This window comes from Microtus oregoni, unplaced genomic scaffold, assembly GCF_018167655.1.
Source record: "Microtus oregoni isolate MIOR12 unplaced genomic scaffold, Mior012 000014F_ref0000157, whole genome shotgun sequence".
Taxonomy (NCBI): Eukaryota; Metazoa; Chordata; class Mammalia; order Rodentia; family Cricetidae; genus Microtus; species Microtus oregoni.
Window position 1 is genome coordinate 14,919,624 of NW_024543073.1, and position 19,619 is coordinate 14,939,242.

A 19,619-nucleotide genomic window follows, 5' to 3' on the forward strand; every position below is an offset into this window, starting at 1 on the left:
CTTGCAGGCATACACACAGACAGAATGTTGTATATATAATAAATAAATCTTTTAAAAAAAAAAAAAAAAAGAAAGAAAGAAAAACTGCACTGAAAGGAACTAGCGATTAGTATAAAAATAGCGCTAAAATCCCACCATAACGTTACTGACGAGAACGAGACAATCATTTCAAAATTTGGAATGGTAGATAAAAATTTCTGAAAATGGCAGATAAGGGTTTTTTAACAGTTGGTCCTAAGTATTGTTTATTATATTGATATTTATCTGACCCAAGACCCATATATTTATCCTAAATAAATACTAGTATTATTATGTTAGTAAAGGGTATTTTAATATTTTTATTCTATTATTTATGGGTTTTTTTTTTATTTGGTTGTTTTTTGAGACAGGATCTCACTTCATAGACCAGCCTGCCTCTGCCTTCTGAGTGCTGGGATGAGGTGTGCACCACCATGCCCAGTTTCATTTATGTAGGGACAAGTATAAACCACAGGGAAGTGTGGCGATCAGAGGACAGCTCCTGGGAGTTGGGTCTCTCCTAACTCAAGTCGTGTTTACCCACTGAACCATGCCACCAGCTCTAGTTTTGGGTTTTGAGACATTTTTTTTTTTGTTTGTTTGTTTTTGGAGACAGGGTTTCTCTGTGGTTTTGGAGCCTGTCCTGGAACTAGCTCTTGTAGACCAGGTTGGTCTCGAACTCACAGAGATCCGCCTGCCTCTGCCTCCCGAGTGCTGGGATTAAAGGCGTGCGCCACCACCGCCCGGCTTGAGACAATTTTATTGCTAGGTTGCATCCAGGCTTTCCTAATACTTGCAAGCTGGAAGCCTCTTGAGTGTTGGGTTTACAGAGATGTACCACCACACCCAACAGAAAAATTACTTCATCAGTCGGTAATTGTGTGTGAGTGTGTGTGTGTACATGTATGTATGTATGTGCTCACCAGAAGTCAGCCTTGGGTTTTGTCCACCTTTCTTTTGAGGCGGGTCTCTTGCTGGAGTCTGGGGCTCTCCTGTTAGGAGGAGCTGGCTAGCCTGGAAACCCTCTGCATCTCCAGCGGTCAGGTGTGCTCCATCGCACCTGGCTTTTCCTGTGGCTGCTGAGGATCAGACTCAGCCTCATGCTAGCAAGGGAACACTGCACCGACTGAGCTATCTCCCCAGCTCCACAAATAACTGAATTTTTCCCAAGAATACTTGTCATTGATACTGTCAAAATATCAAAAAGCACTTTATAAATAAAATGTCAACATAGTACATATAGAGTACAGTACTAATACATTTCTTATAGAACACGTGTTAAAGGTTTGAGTACTTGAGCTGCATCCTAAAACTAAAAGGGAGGGATGTAGTTAAACACATACATTGTTAATACATGTATTAAGATATCATAACGAACTTACTGCTTTGTAAATTACTATGCTAACATTTTTAAAATATTTAGAAAGCATACTTCTTAATATTATCAAAATTATGTAATTCTTTTTGTGGTTTTTGGCAGTATCTGTATCTCGCTATATCTTGTCGGCCCTCAAATCATAGTATTTTTGCCTCAGGCTCCCAAGTGCTGGGATTTATTTATAAATTAGGATCCTCCATACTCTGGATTCTCTTTCAAAGTCTTTGCAATGCTGAACATCAAACCTGAGGCCTTTATGGTTTTTCTAGGCAGGGTTTCTCTGTGGAGCCCTGGCTGTCCTGGAACTTGCTCTATAGACCAGGCTGGCCTCAGAGTTAGATTGCCTGCTTCTGCTTCCTGAGTGCTGGGATTGAAGGTGTGTGCCACCATGTGCTAAACCCAAGGCCTTATGCACACTGACCAAGTGTCCTACCTCTGAGATACATTTCCAGCCCAGACTTGATTTTTAACAGCTCTAATTCTGATTCCAGCTGGTTTATTCTTTAAATATATTTGATGGCAAAGAATGGGATCTTTTAAGAGTCCTTGAGCAGTCTGAATCTCTCTGGGGGTGGTGGACTGAACAAATACAGCCCACAGGATCAGAAACATGGACATTTGAGTGTGCTGGGTCACACAAAACACAGTGTCCTGAAACTTCCTGCCAGGGGGCTGTGAATGGGGATTTCTGGTTCGTGGGAATTTTGTCCTTATTCTTCTTGGCGGCAGTGTCTTTGTCTTCCAGCGCCCGAGCAAGCATGTAACTGACCTTTCTTTGATGAGCCAGTGCTTCTTCTTTGTCATTCAGCTGTAAGCAGATTAGGGATGTACCAGTTAGTGTATCAGGAAAAGGAGCGTTGCATTTTATCAGAAGACTGCATTCTAAATTTAGATTGGTCATATTTTAGGATAATCTTGAATCAAATGCTGTGGGATTTAAGTGAATTTTTTAAAATTTATTTGTTATGCATGTTTATATCTGTGCCATGATGTATGTGTGGGTGTTGGAGAAGAATTTGAGGAGTCGTTATGTGTGTCCTGGAATCAAATTCAGGGCCTGGTAGCAGGCTCCAATCTTGATGGGTGAAATCATGCTTTTTATTTTAAACTTTCATTTATGCATATGTTTGTATATGTGCCATGTGTGTGCAGGTGCCTAAGAAGGCCAGAAGAGGGCGTCAGGTCCTCCAAAACTGGATTTACAGGTTGTTGTGAGCCACTACTTGAGTGCTGGGAACGAAAGTAAATGCTCCTGAGGAGCCAAACTGAGCCATCTCTCCAGCCCCAGGGGCTGGAAGGGCAGCAGTGAGGGGCTCATTAAGTAGGGTACTCAATGCACGCTTGCTTAATTGAGTCCAGTCCTTGGAACTCACATAAAAGTGAAGAAGAGAGCCAGTCTGCACGTGCCATGGCATGCCGTGCTCACACATACATCATACACACAACAACGATAATAAAACTTTCTTTAAAAAAACCCAAGGAATTAGTGTTACTTCTCTGTAACCTGTAAGTTACCTAGAGATGGGGAAGATTGTATATCTGTGTGTAATCTCAATATGTACTGACTTGTGAAAAATATTTAAAGCTGTATCTGAATTGTTTTTTATGTATTCATATACAAATAAATGTCAGCAGAGTTAACGTGTGTCTGCTCTGAGCACTTGTGTCGGTGTCTTTGGTATCTTTGTTTCACAGCCGTCTGTAGAAGGTGCCAGAACTGACGTCAGGTCGTGTTGGTGACAAAGGGTCTGGAACTCTTAATTGCTCATAACTCCAGGCCGCACAGAAATGCAGGGAGCTGAGCTGGCACACACACCCCATCAGCTGTCACAGAAGGGATCCTCACAGGAGTGGGGAGAGCTGGCAGGGAGAGGTTGGGGCATGGTGCCCGGTGGAGAAAAGGGTTTAAGAGGCCTAGAATGGGAGCCCATGGATTATCTGACCCGCAGTCCCTAACCAAAACCAAGTGACAGTCTGGCACTAACCAAGTCTACTAGCATCTTAAGGACTTCTTGTGGGCTGTCTTGGTCTTCAGTCCTCTTAGAACTGTTTTCTGAAGGGAGCATCCCCAGCAGTCGCTGCCCTAAGGTCTTCTTTCTCCTTTGGGACGCATATCCTGGAATGGAGTGGGAGAATCCAGCTGAGAAAATTACTCTCACTGATGTTAACTGCAGTAAAAGCCAAGGCTGATTAATTCCTGCAGCAATCCAGAAGTCATTCTCACAAATCCACAAGGACCAGTGTTGCTGGTTGCACAGCATGATGGGGGAATGTGGATTTCAGGTATGGGTGGGTGGAGACCTGGAGAGGGTCATCACAGTCTTCTGGAGCAGCAGAAATCCAGATCTGTGTGAGATCACTAACCACGCTACGTGGAAATACTGCAGAGGCCCGACAGGCGCAGGCTGCTGCAGCCCCATCCATGTGAGCAGCCAGAAGGGCCTACACGGGATCCTCGCTCCGCCTCTTAACCACTAAGCTTTAGATGCGTTTTCTGAGCTTCCCCCGTCCTCTGAATCAGGAGCACTGCCTTCCCATTTACCATTGTCATTTCTCATGATGACAAAACATCCATAAAGTTTGCCATCTTCAGCATGTCATTCTATACACAAGCTACGGGAGTTTGAGAAGAAATTCTGAAGCCAGATGGTGCTTAGACAACAACTCACTGCCGTATTAAACTTGGTTAAAGTGGTAGATTTTGTGGACATTTTATCATCATAGAAACATAACTGAAAACACCTAGTCCAGTATTAGTATACAATATAATTCTCTATATCTTGATTATCACCAAAAGACAAAATTTGTAGAAAATGCCAGGTGTGGTAGCACACACTTGTAATCCCAGCCCTGGGAGGCAGATAGACACACATGACACTCCATGACAAGCATATGGAGGTCAGAGGACAACTTTGGGGAGCCAGTTCTTCCATTGTATGGGTCCCAGGCTTAAACTCAAGCCTAGGCTGGATTGAGTTTCTGGTCCTCCTTCCTCTCCTCCTAATTGCTGGGGTTCCTGATGTGCACCATGCCCAGCTAAATACATTTTCTTTTCTGTTGTTTTTGAGACAAGGTCTCACTAGGTATTCCTGATGAGCCTACAACTTCTACACAGACCACGCCGGCGTGGGATTCTGTCTCCCCGGTGCCAGGATTAAAGGTGTGCACCACCATGCCCAGCTAAACGCTATTTTCAGTGTTACTTTCCTCTCGGCATTTGAATCTCTCGAGTTAGTACCTCCTGTCGTCTGCCTCAGCTTCTGAGCTCGGATTACAAACCTGCACCACCATTCCCAGCTCATCAGAGCACTTGCATTAATTATGTCTCTTCCTGCCTTAGGTAGAAGAGTACCTCAGCAGAGGACCTGAGTTCAGTTCTCATTACAACCCCCTGTAACTCCAGCTCCGGGGAGTTCAGCACCCTCTTCTGGTCTTCCCAGGCTGTTGAGGAATATTTGTTTATGCAAAGATATGTTGCATTTGTTTAATTATATAAAGATGCGCTGCATTTGTTTCACCTTGCCTCCCTAAGGCACCTGATTGGTCTAATAAAAAGCTAATACTAGGCAGGACTGCAGGGTAGAGAGAGTAAGCAAGAGGAGGAATCTAGGCTTGACAGAGACAGGAAGAAAGGAAAGAGATGCCAGGGGCCAGCCAGCCAGACACATAGGAAGCAGGAAAGTGGGATACACAGCATGAAAGGTAGAAAGCCCATTGGCAACACAGATGAATAGAAACTCGTTAAGTTAAAAGAGCTAGTGGGACAAGCCTAAGCTAAGGCCGAGCATTCAAAATTAAGTGTGTCTATTTGGGAGCTGATTTGGGGCCCAAAGAAAATTCTGACATGGTAGGTGCCAGCATGCACATGTGTGTGCATACACACACACACACCTCTAAGTGTTGGAAAGAACTTATTCTATCTCCTTATGGTTTTATTAACTTCGAAGCTCATTTGTATATGTAATTGCTATTGTCGTCCTTTTAGAATTTCTGCCTCTACCTCCTGATTGTAGCAGCACAGTTTTGTGCCGCCATGCTTGGTGCTTCACAGGTGCTAATTTAAAACAAAGAAAATCATCATTGTGTGTTCGTGTGTGTGTGTGTACATGATGTGGGGGGCATATGTGTCAGGCATGGCCTGCTTATGGAGGTCAGAGAGCAGCTGTATGGAGTCAGTCAGCTTTCTCCTGAAGTGTCTGGGATAAACGTTAGCATGAAATACTTGTTTTCACCATAAACATCAGCGTGAACAGTTGCTTTCTAGAAATACTTAGACCTTGAAGAAGTCATAGCGGAAAACTGACTGTTTGCTGTTATCTACGGAGCTGTTTTTCTGAAGGAGCTGTCCAGCCTTTGCGTGACTTTGGTCACAAGATGGTGCTGGCACACCTGGGTATCCTGAATTACTGGGTGCTGTACACAGTAAGGGCTAAGGTTGCTGGGGTGTGATGCTTTCCCTCAGAAAGCATAAAGATTAGATTGGGGCTTTGGTATGAAGGATCTGTTTTACCCAAAAAAGCACCTGTAGTATAATACATACGCCTTTGCACGCTGCTCAGCGTTCAGTTTGTAGAAACGGCTCCTCCCTGCTGCCAGAGAGCTGAGAGTCATCCTAGAGTGACCCTGTCTCCAACCGACCCTCAAAATACACAACACCCCACACCCTCCACTTTTGGGGTCAGGGATGAAACTCAAGTTGTTAGGCTCGGTAGCAAGTCCTTTTAGGTGCTGAGCCATGAGTTTAGCCCTGACACTTGCTAAGTTTAAAATGAATAGCAGCTACATGAAAAGCTCCAGTTATCCCTCTTTCCTGTGCCGACTTGGACCATATCCCAAAGCAGCTAACACCCCCTTCTCCGTAGTTACCCTCGTCTTTCAGGTGCTGCCTGTTGGTCCACGCTGCTGCTCGTCGACACTTATCTGCGTGTGCCAGTCTCAGCGCCTGGTCATTTCTCCTCGTTAACTGCTGTTCAAAAGCAATTCTGAATGCATCTGCCATTATATGAGCCTCTTCCTTACTTTTCTGCAGAATTTCCAGCTGAAAGAGAGTTGGGGAGCCATGAGAGGTGAAACTGGAACCGTTTTTTCATATGAATCGCTGTGTTCCTAGCCTCTATTCCCTCTAGCTTGTCTGCGTAAGTCAGCGCTTGCCCATTCTACCGGCACTCTGGATGCTAGCACCCTGTGCCAACCCTCTGCTCTTGAAACTCACCACCCCTGCTGGGCCCTGTGCCTGTCCTGGAGGAAGGACATAGCCGAAAAGGAGGAAAGCGCCTAAGGCTGTGTACCTCCCTAGCTGAGCTTGAGTCTTATCCATGTGGTTCTATTCTGTTCTTCAGGAGTAGCTAATGTGTAGCTGTTAGCCTTCCTAAGTGATCTAAAGGCTTTAAATTCTCTGTCTTCAAAAAAGGTAAACCGGTGGCTGGGCATAGTGGCACACACCTTTAATGCCAGCAATGGAGAGGCAGAGACAGGCAGACCTCTGAGTTCAAGTCTGGCCTAGTCTATAGAGTTAGTTCCAGGACAGTCAGGGGTACACAGAGAAACCCTGTCTCAAAACAAACAGCCAAATCATAAATTTGGTTTGTACACATAAACATTCATAATTAAAGTCCAATTATAAGGGAAACTATCAGCTGGTTAAATGCCTGGCCTGTTGATGATAAAGACAGTTGTCATCCTGTTAACCTATGAGAGGACTGAGGCTTATTCTGCCCACAGCCTCACGCACGCAAACGATGGTGCTAAGAGCACTGCTGGTCAACTCTACTTATTTTAATGTAAACACACCGTTTCCCTCTATTAACTGCGATTTGAAGGCCATGTAGAAATGAGAAAATATGAATTTAAGAAATATTAATTACACACTTAGCCAAACGACTTTACCTGGCTTCAGATTTCACTCAATGCACTATGTGTGTTTTAGAACCAGGTAAACGAAGTCTAATGCACAAGTTAATTCTATTACATAAAACCAAGCGTAGTTTCCTCAGTCAGTGACTCCTAAGATAAAACTCATTATTGCAAATCCTGCCATTTATCCTCCCGCTAATAAAGGGCCTGAACCAAGACATCTGATAAATACCTCATGTCTGAGCTGAAGAACCAGTTTCCGAGTGGACGCTGCCATTTTGGCACAAGAACAGGGGTTCCCTCCAGGACCGCGACACAGGCAGGCTCCAAGAACTGCAAGCTTGAAACCCAAAGGCATTGCCTGTTACCACGTGTCACGCTGTCTGAGCCACAGAGACACACACACCCCACAGCCATGCGCATGCTAGTCAAGCCTCTGATTCAATAAAGTGGACAGTGTATATGTGTGTGTATAATATATATGATGTATATTATATATACATATATATATTTTTTTAAAGAAAACAGGAATTCATGATCTGAGTGGAAATGGCCACAAATGAAACATCATTTCTTGCAATAAACACTTCAAAGAGTTTACATTCCTTCCTTCTCAATCTCAAACCCTTTAATGCTGGCATTCATCTCCAATAGCTTTGGATGTGCAGCGAGAATTTAGCCTAACCAAGTCTTTAATACTAACACCCAAAGTGAGTGCTGCCTGTGGTAGGCGTGGCCTTGTCGCCTGCATTCCCTGTGTCCCTCTCCTCCAACAAGACTGTGCGCAGAATGAACAATGAATTTTATTTTACCCTGGGGAAAGCAATCACGGCTCCATTCTTTAAAAAAATTACTCTGTGGGGCTGGAGAGGTGGCTCACTGGGTAAGAGCACTGGCTGCTTTTCCAGAGCCCTGAGTTCAATTCCCAGCAACCACAGGCTTTCTCACAGCCATCTATAGTGGGATCTGATGCCCTCTTCTGGCATAAGGTTGTACATGCAGATAGAGCCCTCACACAAAGATCAATCAAAAAATAAATATATTTCTTGGTCAATGACTATAATGAAGTCACTTGTAGCCCTGGCCCCTCAAAACTTGACTAAAGCTTAAGTGAAGAAGCAGGGTCATTCGTGGAAGAAAAGAAAAAAGGAAAGCAAAGCAAGAACCTCCCTTCGGTTTTCCGCCCATGATAGCAGCTAGGCACACTAATTTAGCAGAGGCCGTCTGTAGTAGTGAACCATACGTTCTGAAGTTTCATAAGGAATTTACCATAAAACTACCTAACTCCAGTCTGCCTAGGTGTAAGTCACTAGCAATGTGACAGAGAAAATCACCCCACATTCCTGTCTCCTCTCGTGTGTGACGTGAAGCTTGAGTGAGAGCATGAGGGTTCAATGTGTCAGTCTTAGAGGACCCGACACCGGCGAAGGGCGCTACAGTGCTTGTTCATGCCTTGTCACCGTGAGAAAAATACCTGAACCCACCCAGCCTTAGTTCCCTTTGCAGCCCCTGGAAAGAGCCAGTCCCACCCAGCAGGGAGGTGTGGCTCAAGCAGTGCCCGCTGCAAAGGGCACGGTAGCAGCAGCTGGCAAGAAGCGACCTGGGCGGTCACGGGCCTCTCGCACCCGAGTCTGAGGCGCTAAGTATGTTGCTGTCCTGAGCAGGCTGCAGGGAATAGGAAAGCAGCCGTCCCTGCCGTACGGCTTTCCCGGGTGCACACGTACCTCGAGTCCGGATACCTCTGTAAAGGCACTGTCCTCCTGAGCCATGTTCTCCAGAGCCACCTTCTGCTGTTTGATATCAAGCATGGCAAGTGTCTCCAAATACCGCTGGTTCAAAACTAGGAAGGGCCACACATGACACTGTGAGTTCTCTGAGGCCAGCTACAGCCTCTCTATGGAGTCACACAGAAGCCACACACTCACTTCTAAGTGACACTTATCAGCCAGTACACAAGACTGGGCTTCATCCAGAAAACCTAGCTGATGAAACAGGAAGTAGCATGGGAGAAAAGAGATACCGAGTAGCTCCTTTTTGTTTTTTTTTTTTTTTTTTTCAAGACAAGTTTCTCTGTTTAACAGCTCTGGCTGTCCTGGAACTCACTCTATAGACCAGGCTGACCTCGAACTCAGAGATCCTCCTGCCTCTGCCTGAAATGCTAGATGGGATTAAAGGTGTGTTGCTGGCCAGGCGGTAGTGGCCTATGCCTTTAATTCCTGCACTCAGGAGGCAGAGGCAGGTGCATCTGGGGTTGGGGGGAGAAAAAAAAAAGAATCAAGGTGTGTGCCACCAAGTGGATTTTTTACTTTTTTTTTTAAGATTTATTTATTTATTATGTATACAGTATTCTGCCTGCACACCAGAAGAAGGCACCAGATCTCATTACAGACGGCTGTGAGCCACCATGTGGATGCTGGGAACTGAACTCAGGACCTCCAGAAGAGTGATCACTTAAGAAGAGCTCTTAACCTCCAAGTCATCTCTCCAGCCCCTTTGCTTTTTCTTTTTCTTTTTTTTTTTAAAGTGAACATGTAAGGTAGATTATCCAGCGACTTTGAGAATGTTGCAGGAATATTTCTGGAATAAGTACGTTGATACCAATGGGGCCGAAAGAGATAGGAAGTCAGGATACCCCCCAAAAGGTTTCCATGCCAGGTCTCGTTTGTATTCTCATTTGATACTCTAAAACCACGTGGGACAGACAGAAAAATAAGATTTTACAGAAGCCTACATGGCAGCAGGTTGGTCAGGGCAACCACCGATTGTTTCAGCTGTTCCTTCAGGTCATTCTGTTCCAGGGGCAAGGAAAGTTATGCTTGTCGAATAGGCAGTAAATGCGGTGCTGTGGCCGGGCGATGGTGGCACATGCCTTTAATCCCAGCACTCGGGAGGCAGAGGCAGGCGGATCTCTGTGAGTTCGAGACCAGCCTGGTCTACAGAGCTAGTTCCAGGACAGGCTCCAAAGCCACAGAGAAACCCTGTCTCGAAAAAACAAAAAAAACAAACAAAACAAACAAACAAAAAAAGCGGTGCTGTGGCTAAATGGATAAATCGCTATGTGATAATGGGCCTTTTCCACCTTATTCTACTTCAGACAAGGAAAAGACTGCCGAGTGAGATCTCATGTACTATATTCATGTCAAATGTGCCAGTTACCCAAATCCCAGCAGATTTTTTTCTATTAAGCATTTTCCAGCCAGGTGTAGTGGCGCACGCCTTTGATCCCGGCACTTGGACTCGGGAGGCAGAGACAGGCAGATCTCTGAGTTTGAGGCCAGTGTGGTCTACAGAGTGAGTTCCAGGACGGTCAGGGCTACACAGAGAACCCTGTCTGGAACAAAGAACAACAGCAGGGAGTTTCCACAGAGGGCTGGGTGCAACGGTGATTTCTAGGCCAGTCTGATCACTGGGGCTGCCTAGTAAGACCCTGTCTCAAGAAACAAAACGGTTTTCATAGGAGAGGCCCTCACCATGGTCAGAAAGAAAGGGAAGGGATCCTGTTTAGTGGAGAACAGAAAACAGTAACTTTCCTCTCGAGGAAGAGTGAGCAAGGGGAGGGGAGGGGGCTTGTGATTCTGGAACTTTCTGCCCTAGACTACCAGAGGTACAGCTGGATGCTCAGACACACGTGTGTCCAGATCTCATCTGGGAGCCTCTGAGCCATGCTGATTCAGGGTTTGTTCCTTTCAAACGGTCACTTAGTTTCTGCTGAGGGGAGGAATTAGCATCTTTTTTTAAAAAATCTGTTACAAAAATCAGTACAAGCAGGGCTCTTCCAATGTTGACCATAAGGTGGCTCATTGTATACGGGCTGTGCAATATACAGACTTTACACCTGAGGGTACACACAGGGCCGGGCGGTGGAGCCCAGACTGTGTCTACCTCATGGCAATTCTCCTGCCTCAGCCTCCCAAACTGGACCGAAGGGATGGTGGAGAGGAACTGTGCACAGCCTTTACTTTGGAATATTTCAGAAAACTGTAGAATGATCGAGGGCACTGACTGCGCACACAGTTTGCCAGCACTACTGAATTAATCACTTTTACTTTAGAGTTTTCAAGAACTATAGTTCAGACATGGACACAATGTACTTTGATATATTCACCTCCCACTCCCTCCACCAACACCTCCCAATTGCTTCTTTTTGTTTGTTTTCTTGAGACAGAATCTCCCGTGTAGCCTATGGCTGTTGTTAAACTGTGTAGACCAGGCTGGCCTCAAACTCACAGAGATCTGCCTGCCCCTGCTTCCTGAGTGCTGGGATTAAAGGGTGAGTACCACCACGGCTTGCCCAATTGTTTATTTTAAACAATTAAAGGATTAATCTGATGTTGTATGGATTTCACCTTGATAGTCTTATTTAAGAAATCTTTTAAAAAATCTAAACGATACATTTTTATTTTCCCTAAATTATATTACTTCAAAATACTAGCACTCTGTCTATATTGACAAGAGTGTTCTTGCTGCAGTATATTCTATATTTGCTATCTTTAAACATATTTATTATTATTATTATTATTATTTTAGTTATAAACTGATTGGCCCATTAGCTCAGGCTTCTTATTATTTTTTTTAATTAATTTATTTATTAAAGATTTTTGCCTCCTCCCCGCCACCACCTCCCATTTCCCTCCCCCTCCCCCGATCAAGTCCCCCTCCCTCATCAGTTCGAAGAGCAATCAGGGTTCCCTGACCTGTGGGAAGTCCAAGGACCATCCACCTCCATTCAAGTCTAGTAAGGTGAGCATCCAAACTGTCTAGGCTCCCACAAAGCCAGTACGTGCAGTAGGATCAAAAACCCAGTGCCATTGTTCTTGAGTTCTCAGTAGTCCTCATTGTCCACTATGTTCAGCGAGTCCGGTTTTATCCCATGCTTTTTCAGACCCAGGCCAGCTGGCCTTGGTGAGTTCCCGATAGAACATCCCCATTGTCTCAGTGTGTGGGTGAGTTCCTTGTCCTGAGTTCCTTGCTCGTGCTCTCTCTCCTTCTGCTCCTGATTTGGACCTTATTATTATTTTTTTAGAGGCAAGGTTTCTGTGTAACCCTGGCTGTACACTCGGTAGATCAGGCTGGCCTTGAACTCAGAGATCCACCTGTCTCTGCCTCCTGCAAGTGCTGGGAATAAAGATATTCGCCACCACCCCAGGCTAACATATTTTAAGAGAATCATTAAAATCCATTACTCACCAGCATTTTCAGACTTGAGCGCTTTAATTTCTTCTGTCTTCACCTTCAGATTCTCTCTGAGGACAGTATTGTCACAGCTTAGTCTGCAAAGGGAAATCTAACTGAATAATTAAAGTATTAACACCTCGATGAGCAAAAATATCTTTGTTTCTACAATTTATTACATTTTATTTATTTTATTTGTGGGACATTTTAACAGCGCACATATTGGGGTCAAAGGACAGCCTGTGGGAGTGGGTTCTCCCCTTCTGCTATGTGGGTGGTGGGATCGAACTCAGGTCTTTGGGATTGGTGGCAAATGTTTTTTATCTACTCAGCCATCTCGCCAACCTTCAATTATTATTATTATTTGGTTTTTTGAGACAGGGTTTCTCTGTGTATCTCTGGTTATCCTGGAACTAGCTCTTGTAGACCAGGCTAGCCTCGAACACACAGAGAACCTCCTGCCTCTGCCTCCCTGAGTGCTGGGATTAAAGGTGTGCCACCATCACCTGGTGTCACATTGATATAATTTTAATTTAACTTAATAACCATTTGGACACTGATGCTGTCCTCAAGTAAACCTTGGATACTGGTCAGTTCTGAGTAGGTATGGGGATCATAACCACTGGGCTAAGTTAAATGAGGGGACTGACGACAGGAAGCTGTGCATGGGGGGAGGGTATGAGGGATCTGAACTCAGGTCCTCACACTTGTGAGGAAAACACGTTACCCACTGAGCCATCTCCCCAGGCTGCTTTCTTTGCTGTTGTTGCTCTACAAATGCTAACTAGGCCCTCTACCACTGAGCAGCATCCTCGGTATGTGCCCTGCCACAATGCCTGGCTCTACTATATATGCAGTACTAGGAAAACAACAGAAAAATATGGGAATGGAAAGTAGATCAGCAATAAGAATTTTATTTATAATTTGCTCAAAGAAGAAGAAAGCCTAAAATGGCATTTGAATGACATGCATTTTAAAATTTTCCTTGGGAAAATTACGGATGATACCTACCTATATGGACTATATACTATACCTACCCAGGCTGAGGATGGGCTCGGCTGTGCCCAAGGACGATGGCCCTCAGTTGTGATGGAACTGCACAGCATGCACAGGCCCTAGGTTTAGTTTTCGATGCCATCAATATACAAACCTGTCATACTTTTGGATCCACGATTCCTCTATATTTTTAAATCTATCCTGATCAAATTCCATTTCCCACTGCAAGGCATTTATTTCCTATAGAAAGAGAAATAATACCTTCAGATAAAAAAACAAATAAAAGAACATTTCGTGGAAAATTATCAGTATAAATCTTTCTGAGACACTGAATGGGTGAAAGGCATTAATTTATGCGCTTGGAGGAGTCTATGGCATTTGAAAAATACATCAGGCTGGGCAGTGGGGGTACATGCCTTAATCCAATCCCAGCACTTGGGAGGCAGAGGCAGCCAGATCTCTGTAAATTCAAGGCCAGCCTAGTCTACAGAGTGAGTTCCAAGACAGCCAGGGCTGTTAGACAGAGAAACTCTGCCATTAAAAAAAAAACGGGGCTGGAGATACGGCTCAGAGGTTAAGAGCATTGCCTGCTCTTCCAAAGGTGCTGAGTTCAATTCCCAGCAACCACATGGTGGCTCAAAACCATCTGTAATGGGGTCTGGTGCCCTCTTCTGGCCTGCAGGCATACACTCAGACAGATTATTGTATACATAATAAATAAATAATTTTAAAAAAAACAAAAAACACACAACAAATGGACTTTTTTTTTAAGCTCTCAGACACACTTTGATAAAGCTCACCGAACACAGCAAAGAAATTTCAAATTATTTATGTTCAAAATTTGGTTATAAGGGCTGGAGAGATGGCTCAGAGGTTAAGAGCATTGTCTGCTCTTCCAGAGGTCCTGAGTTCAATTCCCAGCAACCACATGGTGGCTCACAACCATCTGTAATGAGATCTGGTGCCCTCTTCTGGCCTTCAAGCATACATACAGAAAGAATATTGCATACATAACAAAATTTGGTTATAGTGAGCCCAGATTTCTCAGGGTCCACTTCTGCCCATGTAGACACCAGAAACTACTTCTTGGAGTCTTTACCCAAATGGCCCCATCAGGGGAGAATACGATTTATGTAAGAAAATGACATCTGTGATTATCCTAATTCCATGTCTAGTGAGGTGTTCGGAAACACGCTGACCCTGCCTGGGGCAGAGGACAAAAAAGGAAAAAGATAAAAAGTGCTAAATTGTCAGACCTGCTGCCATATATTATATATTTATATAAGACCTGCTGCCATAAAAGGTCGCACTTTACTCACGTGACAATCTGTTTTAAAATTTGAGTCCAAAGCCAGGCGATGGTGGCACATGCCTTTAATCCCAGCACTCAGGAGGCAGAGACAGGCGGATCTCTGTGAGTTCGAGACCAGCCTGGTCTACAAGAGCTAGTTCCAGGACAGGCTCCAAAGCCACAGAGAAACCCTGTCTCGAAAAACCAAAAAAAAAAAAAAAAAAATTATGAGTCCAGGGGCTGGAGAGATGGCTCAGTGGTTAAGAGCACTGGCTGCTCTTCCAGAAGACCCTGGTTCAATTCCCAGCACCCACATGGCCACTCACAACTGTCTATAACTCCAGTTCCAAGGGAGCCAATACTCTCATACAGGTAAACCACTGTACATGAAATAAAAATAAATCATTAAAAAAATGTCAGTGTCGGGCTGGAGAGATGGCTCAGTGGTTAAGAGCATTGCCTGCTCTTCCAAAGGTCCTGAGTTCAATTCCCAGCAACCACATGGTGGCTCACAACCATCTGTAATGAGGTCTGGCGCCCTCCTCTGGCCTTCAGGCATAGACACAGACAGAATATTGTATACATAAAAAATAAATAAATAAATAAATATATTTAAAAAAAAATGTCAGTGTCCAAAGGGAAAACCGTCAGAGATTGCAGAACTCCTTGCAGGAGAGTAAGCACAAATGAAACACCTGTTACCACACCGAGCCTAAGAAAATTCTATCTAGGGGTTGGAGAGATGGCTCAGAGGTTAAGAGCATTGCCTGCTCTTCCAAAGGTCCTGAGTTCAATTCCCAGCAACCACATGGGGGCTCACAACCATCTGTAATGGGGTCTGGTGCCCTCTTCTGGCCTTCAGGCATACACACAGACAGAATATTGTATACATAATAAATAAATAAATATTTTAAAAAAAAAGAAAATTCTATCTAAATATTATCAGATTGAGCGCATCAATGCTATATTTGCAAATACCTTCTCCAGAGATCGCTTTTGTTCTATGGTTTTTTGAAGCACTGTCTGTGTGTGACTTGTGGCCTTGTCAAGCACTGCCTAAGAAAAAATAAAAATAGCGTCAGTAAAATTAAGCTTTAAACCCTCTTATTTGCATAATATATGAGCATATTCCTATATGCATATTTTATTTTTAAAGATTTATTTATTTTCAACACACATACTTTATTTTCAATGTCTGTGTGTCTGCATATAAATGTGTGCATGTGCGTGCTGGTGCCTAAGGCGCCTTTTTGGAAGGGGGTGTCGGATCCCCTGGAGCTGGAGTTACAGGCAGTTATGAGCTACCTGACTGAAAAGAAAGTATTGTTGGGCGGTGGTGGCACACACCTTTAACCCCAGAACTGGAAGGCAGAGGCAGGCGGATCTCTGAGTTTGAGGCCAGCCTGCTCTACAGAGAGAGGTCTAGGACAGCCAATGCTACACAGAGAAACCCTGTCTCAATAAACTAAAAAGGAGGAGGAGCAAGAAGGAGAAGAAAGTATTTGTTATGATTTCAGCCACAATAAGGCTGGCACTTCCGGGTTCTGGGGCCATGCATGTGCAGCAAGCCCTCAGGCAGAAGAGCCTAATGACCCCTGGGATGTTAAAGGGCCCCGTGATCCACATGCGGTGTGGCTGAATCATCCACTATGACTCAGCTAAGCCCTTGGATGCATGCATGATACCCGTCATCTGCATATGACGTCAACCCCCTGTGCACATGCGCTAGGCAGCTTTTAAAAGCTGGAAGCGCTGTCTCAATCTCTCTCTCCTCTCTCTCTCTCTCTCTCTCTCTCTCTCTTTCTCTCTTTCTCCCTCTCTCCCTCCCTCCCCCCCCCCTCTGTCTCCACCGACCTCTAACATGAACATGATTGGACCTCAAAAGCCCGCTAACCAAACAATTACAGACACAAATTGCTTGGTTATGTTTGTTTGAAAGAGAAAAGGTGAAAAGACGAATCTGTTAAAAAGTGTATAGGTGATTCTTTTTAATTTTTTTTTTTTTGAGATTTATTTTATATACAGTGTTCTGTCGGCATGTACACCTGCGTGCCAGAAGAGGTCACCAGATTTCATTACAGATGTTTGTGAGCTGGGAATTAAACCCAGATCCTCTGGGAGAGCAGCCAATGCCCTTAGCCTCTGAGTGATCTCTCCAGCCCCTACAAGATTTATTTCTTTTTTTAAAAAAGAATATTGCAAATGTTTGCTCTAAAATTAAGTTCTAGTGATACCTATACAACTCAGTAGTTAATAAATAACTGCACCTCAAAAACCCAACAATATTAAACACCGATTATTTTATTTTACAAGGTAAAAACATCACTAATTACTGTCGTTGTTTCTGCTGCTGTTGCTGGTGGTGATGGTGCTAGTGGTGGTGGTGTGTGTGTGTGTGTGTTTCCAAAACAGGGTCTCAGGATGTAACCAGACCTGATCTAGAACTCTCAATCCTCCTACCACTGCCTCCTGAGTGCAGGGATTATAATTCCACTCGTTACTGAAATGTGTTAAGTGATGAAAATGTCAGAAATAAATTCTTACCATGCTTTGAAGGATTTTCAATGCTTCCTCTTTACCTTCAAGTTGTCTTTGAGAGGCTTCAAGTTCAGTTTTTAAAATCTCTACTTCCTGAGGACAGAAATACAGTAAGCCTTCCCGTTTACAAGGCATGGAATTCCTGAACTGTCAACATGGCTAGTCCAAATTTACCCTTAAACAGGGCTGTGAGTTCCTAGAGACGCTGCAGGGAGCCTGTCAGAATATGCCCAAGAGCCTCACTACCAAGCTCCAGTCTGACGGGACAGCAGCCCACTCCAGCATGTGGTTCTGGTAGGCCTTGCCCTTGTCCCCAGTCCTCTGCCTTGCTAAAACCCATTAGATTACAGTCCTAAAGCTAGCCACCAAGGTCCATCCCCTTGTTTGGTCACTTCATCCCCGTGACACTGACTACCATTGAAGTCCAGCAACTGGAAGCCTTTGGCTCACCTAATTAACGTGCCCAATTAAAATGAAATACCTCCTCTTAACATGGGGTTTCCCCCTTTACCCTTATAAACTGCTATTTCCTATGGGCCACATTGTTGTGATTGGAGCAGTGGGGCTCTCTATCCAGGGACAGTCCTTTGTCCCTCCAGGACAAATACCCCTGCCCCTTTTCCCTTGTCCCCTTCTCCCTCATCCCCATCTCCTTTATTACTGCATCCTACCCTATTCTAACACAGACCTCCCTGTCTCCTCTTAAAAATTACACCTGCGAGGTCATTTTCTGATGTTTTTCTGCCTGTCAGAAAGCAACCAATTAACCTTTTCTTCCCTGCTTAATAAAGGATCTCTCATAAGGAAAAGAAAAATCTCGGTGCTGTTCTGTCTGACAAAGGTCTCAAAGGATTCTCGGCTGGGCATAGCAGCACATGCCCTTAATCCCAGCACTTGGGAGGCAGAGATATGGCATCTCAAGGAAGCAATGGCAATTGCAGTTTAGATAGGTTCAGAGAAGCCAGGTAGAGAAAGGACTGAAATGCTTGGAGGGCGCGGGTGTGCTTATACAAGAGGACTTTAAAAGGCAAGAGCCAGGGCCAGCAAGATGACTTAGCAGGTTAAGGAGCTTGCCACCAAGTCTGACCACCGGAGTTCAATCCCTGGAACCCACAAGATGGAAGGAGAGAACCAACTCCAGCAAGCTGTTCTCTGATGTCTACATGTGTGCTGTGCACAGGTGCCCACACAAACATAAACAAAGAAAGAAGAGGGAGGGAGGGAGGGACAGTCAGAGAGAGAGAGAGACAGAGACGGAGAGAATAAGAAAGGGAGCCTGTTGAAAACTAGGTGCCCAAGAGATGAAGGGAAGAAGGCAGAGGTCTGGAGGAATGGATGGGGGTGCAAGGCCCACTTCGTTGCAGGACATACCTCTAAAGTTTCATGAAGACGCTGCCTTAATTGTTCATTTGACAATTCTGAGTTAGAATCTATTGGAGGAAAAATTGAATAGTTTCTTTAGTTAAATACATGGCATTTAGCTGGCCATGGTGGCAGACTCCTTAAATCCCAGCGCTCGGGAGGCAGAGATAGGTGGATCTCTGTAAGCCTCAGGCCAGCCTGGTTTACATAGTGAATTCCAGAACAACCAGGGCTATGTAGAGAAACCCTGTCTCAAATGCCCTGTCCCCACCCCTCTGCAAAATACAGAGAATCTGATTATAAATATCAAATATGTATTTTCTTTTTTTTTTTTTTTTTTTTTGGTTTTTTTGAGACAGGGTTTCTCTGTGGCTTTGGAGCCTGTCCTGGCACTAGCTCTTGTAGACCAGGCTGGTCTCGAACTCACAGAGATCCGCCTGCCTCTGCCTCCCGAGTGCTGGGATTAAAGGCGTGCGCCACCACCGCCCGGCTTCAAATATGTATTTTCTTTAAATTGCAAAATGAGCCGGGCGATGGTGGCGCACGCCTTTAATCCCAGCACTCGGGAGGCAGAGACAGGCGGATCTTTGTGAGTTCGAGACCAGCCTGGTCTACAGAGCTAGTTCCAGGACAGACTCCAAAGCCACAGAGAAACCCTGTCTCGAAAAACCAAAAAAAAAAAAAATTGCAAAATGAAAAAATTATAATATGATAACTAATGATAAAATACGTAAAGTTAAAAGATAAGTGGCTTTGAAAAAAACAGCATTAAAGGGGGTTGTGATATGAAGCATGTGTTGATGAACTGGCTGCCACACAAATGTGTAGAAACACATGAATGTTCTAGTCGAATAAATGGATTTTAATGTTTGTCTTAAGTAGCAATAACAATGCCTAGGAACCAAACTTTCTTTCCAAGAACAATAACTAACTGAAGTTCTTCTGTAACTTTTTGTTGGTGGTTTTTGTTTTGTTTTTTTTTTTTTTTCGAGACAGGCTTTCTCTGTTTTT

The 19,619-nt window shown here is 44.3% G+C and overlaps 1 protein-coding gene across 2 annotated transcripts in view; it reads right to left on the reverse strand.

Moving 5' to 3' along the window:
• Ccdc125 (coiled-coil domain containing 125) overlaps window positions 1-19,619 on the reverse strand; it is a 45,887-nt gene that overhangs the window by 11,890 nt on the left and 14,378 nt on the right. Inside the window, exons 4-13 of one of the 2 annotated variants that reach the window (XM_041663259.1) lie at window positions 18,618-18,676; window positions 17,253-17,339; window positions 15,687-15,764; window positions 13,572-13,657; window positions 12,437-12,519; window positions 8,974-9,089; window positions 7,482-7,589; window positions 6,263-6,434; window positions 3,382-3,512; window positions 897-2,204 (exon numbers count right to left, since the gene is read on the reverse strand). In XM_041663259.1, coding sequence (XP_041519193.1) covers window positions 1,893-2,204; window positions 3,382-3,512; window positions 6,263-6,434; window positions 7,482-7,589; window positions 8,974-9,089; window positions 12,437-12,519; window positions 13,572-13,657; window positions 15,687-15,764; window positions 17,253-17,339; window positions 18,618-18,676 — 1,232 coding nt within the window. In that variant the 3' untranslated portion in view covers window positions 897-1,892. Of the gene's footprint in view, window positions 1-896; window positions 2,205-3,381; window positions 3,513-6,262; window positions 6,435-7,481; window positions 7,590-8,973; window positions 9,090-12,436; window positions 12,520-13,571; window positions 13,658-15,686; window positions 15,765-17,252; window positions 17,340-18,617; window positions 18,677-19,619 lie in introns of those variants that run through there. The other variant, XM_041663260.1, reaches the window with a different exon arrangement.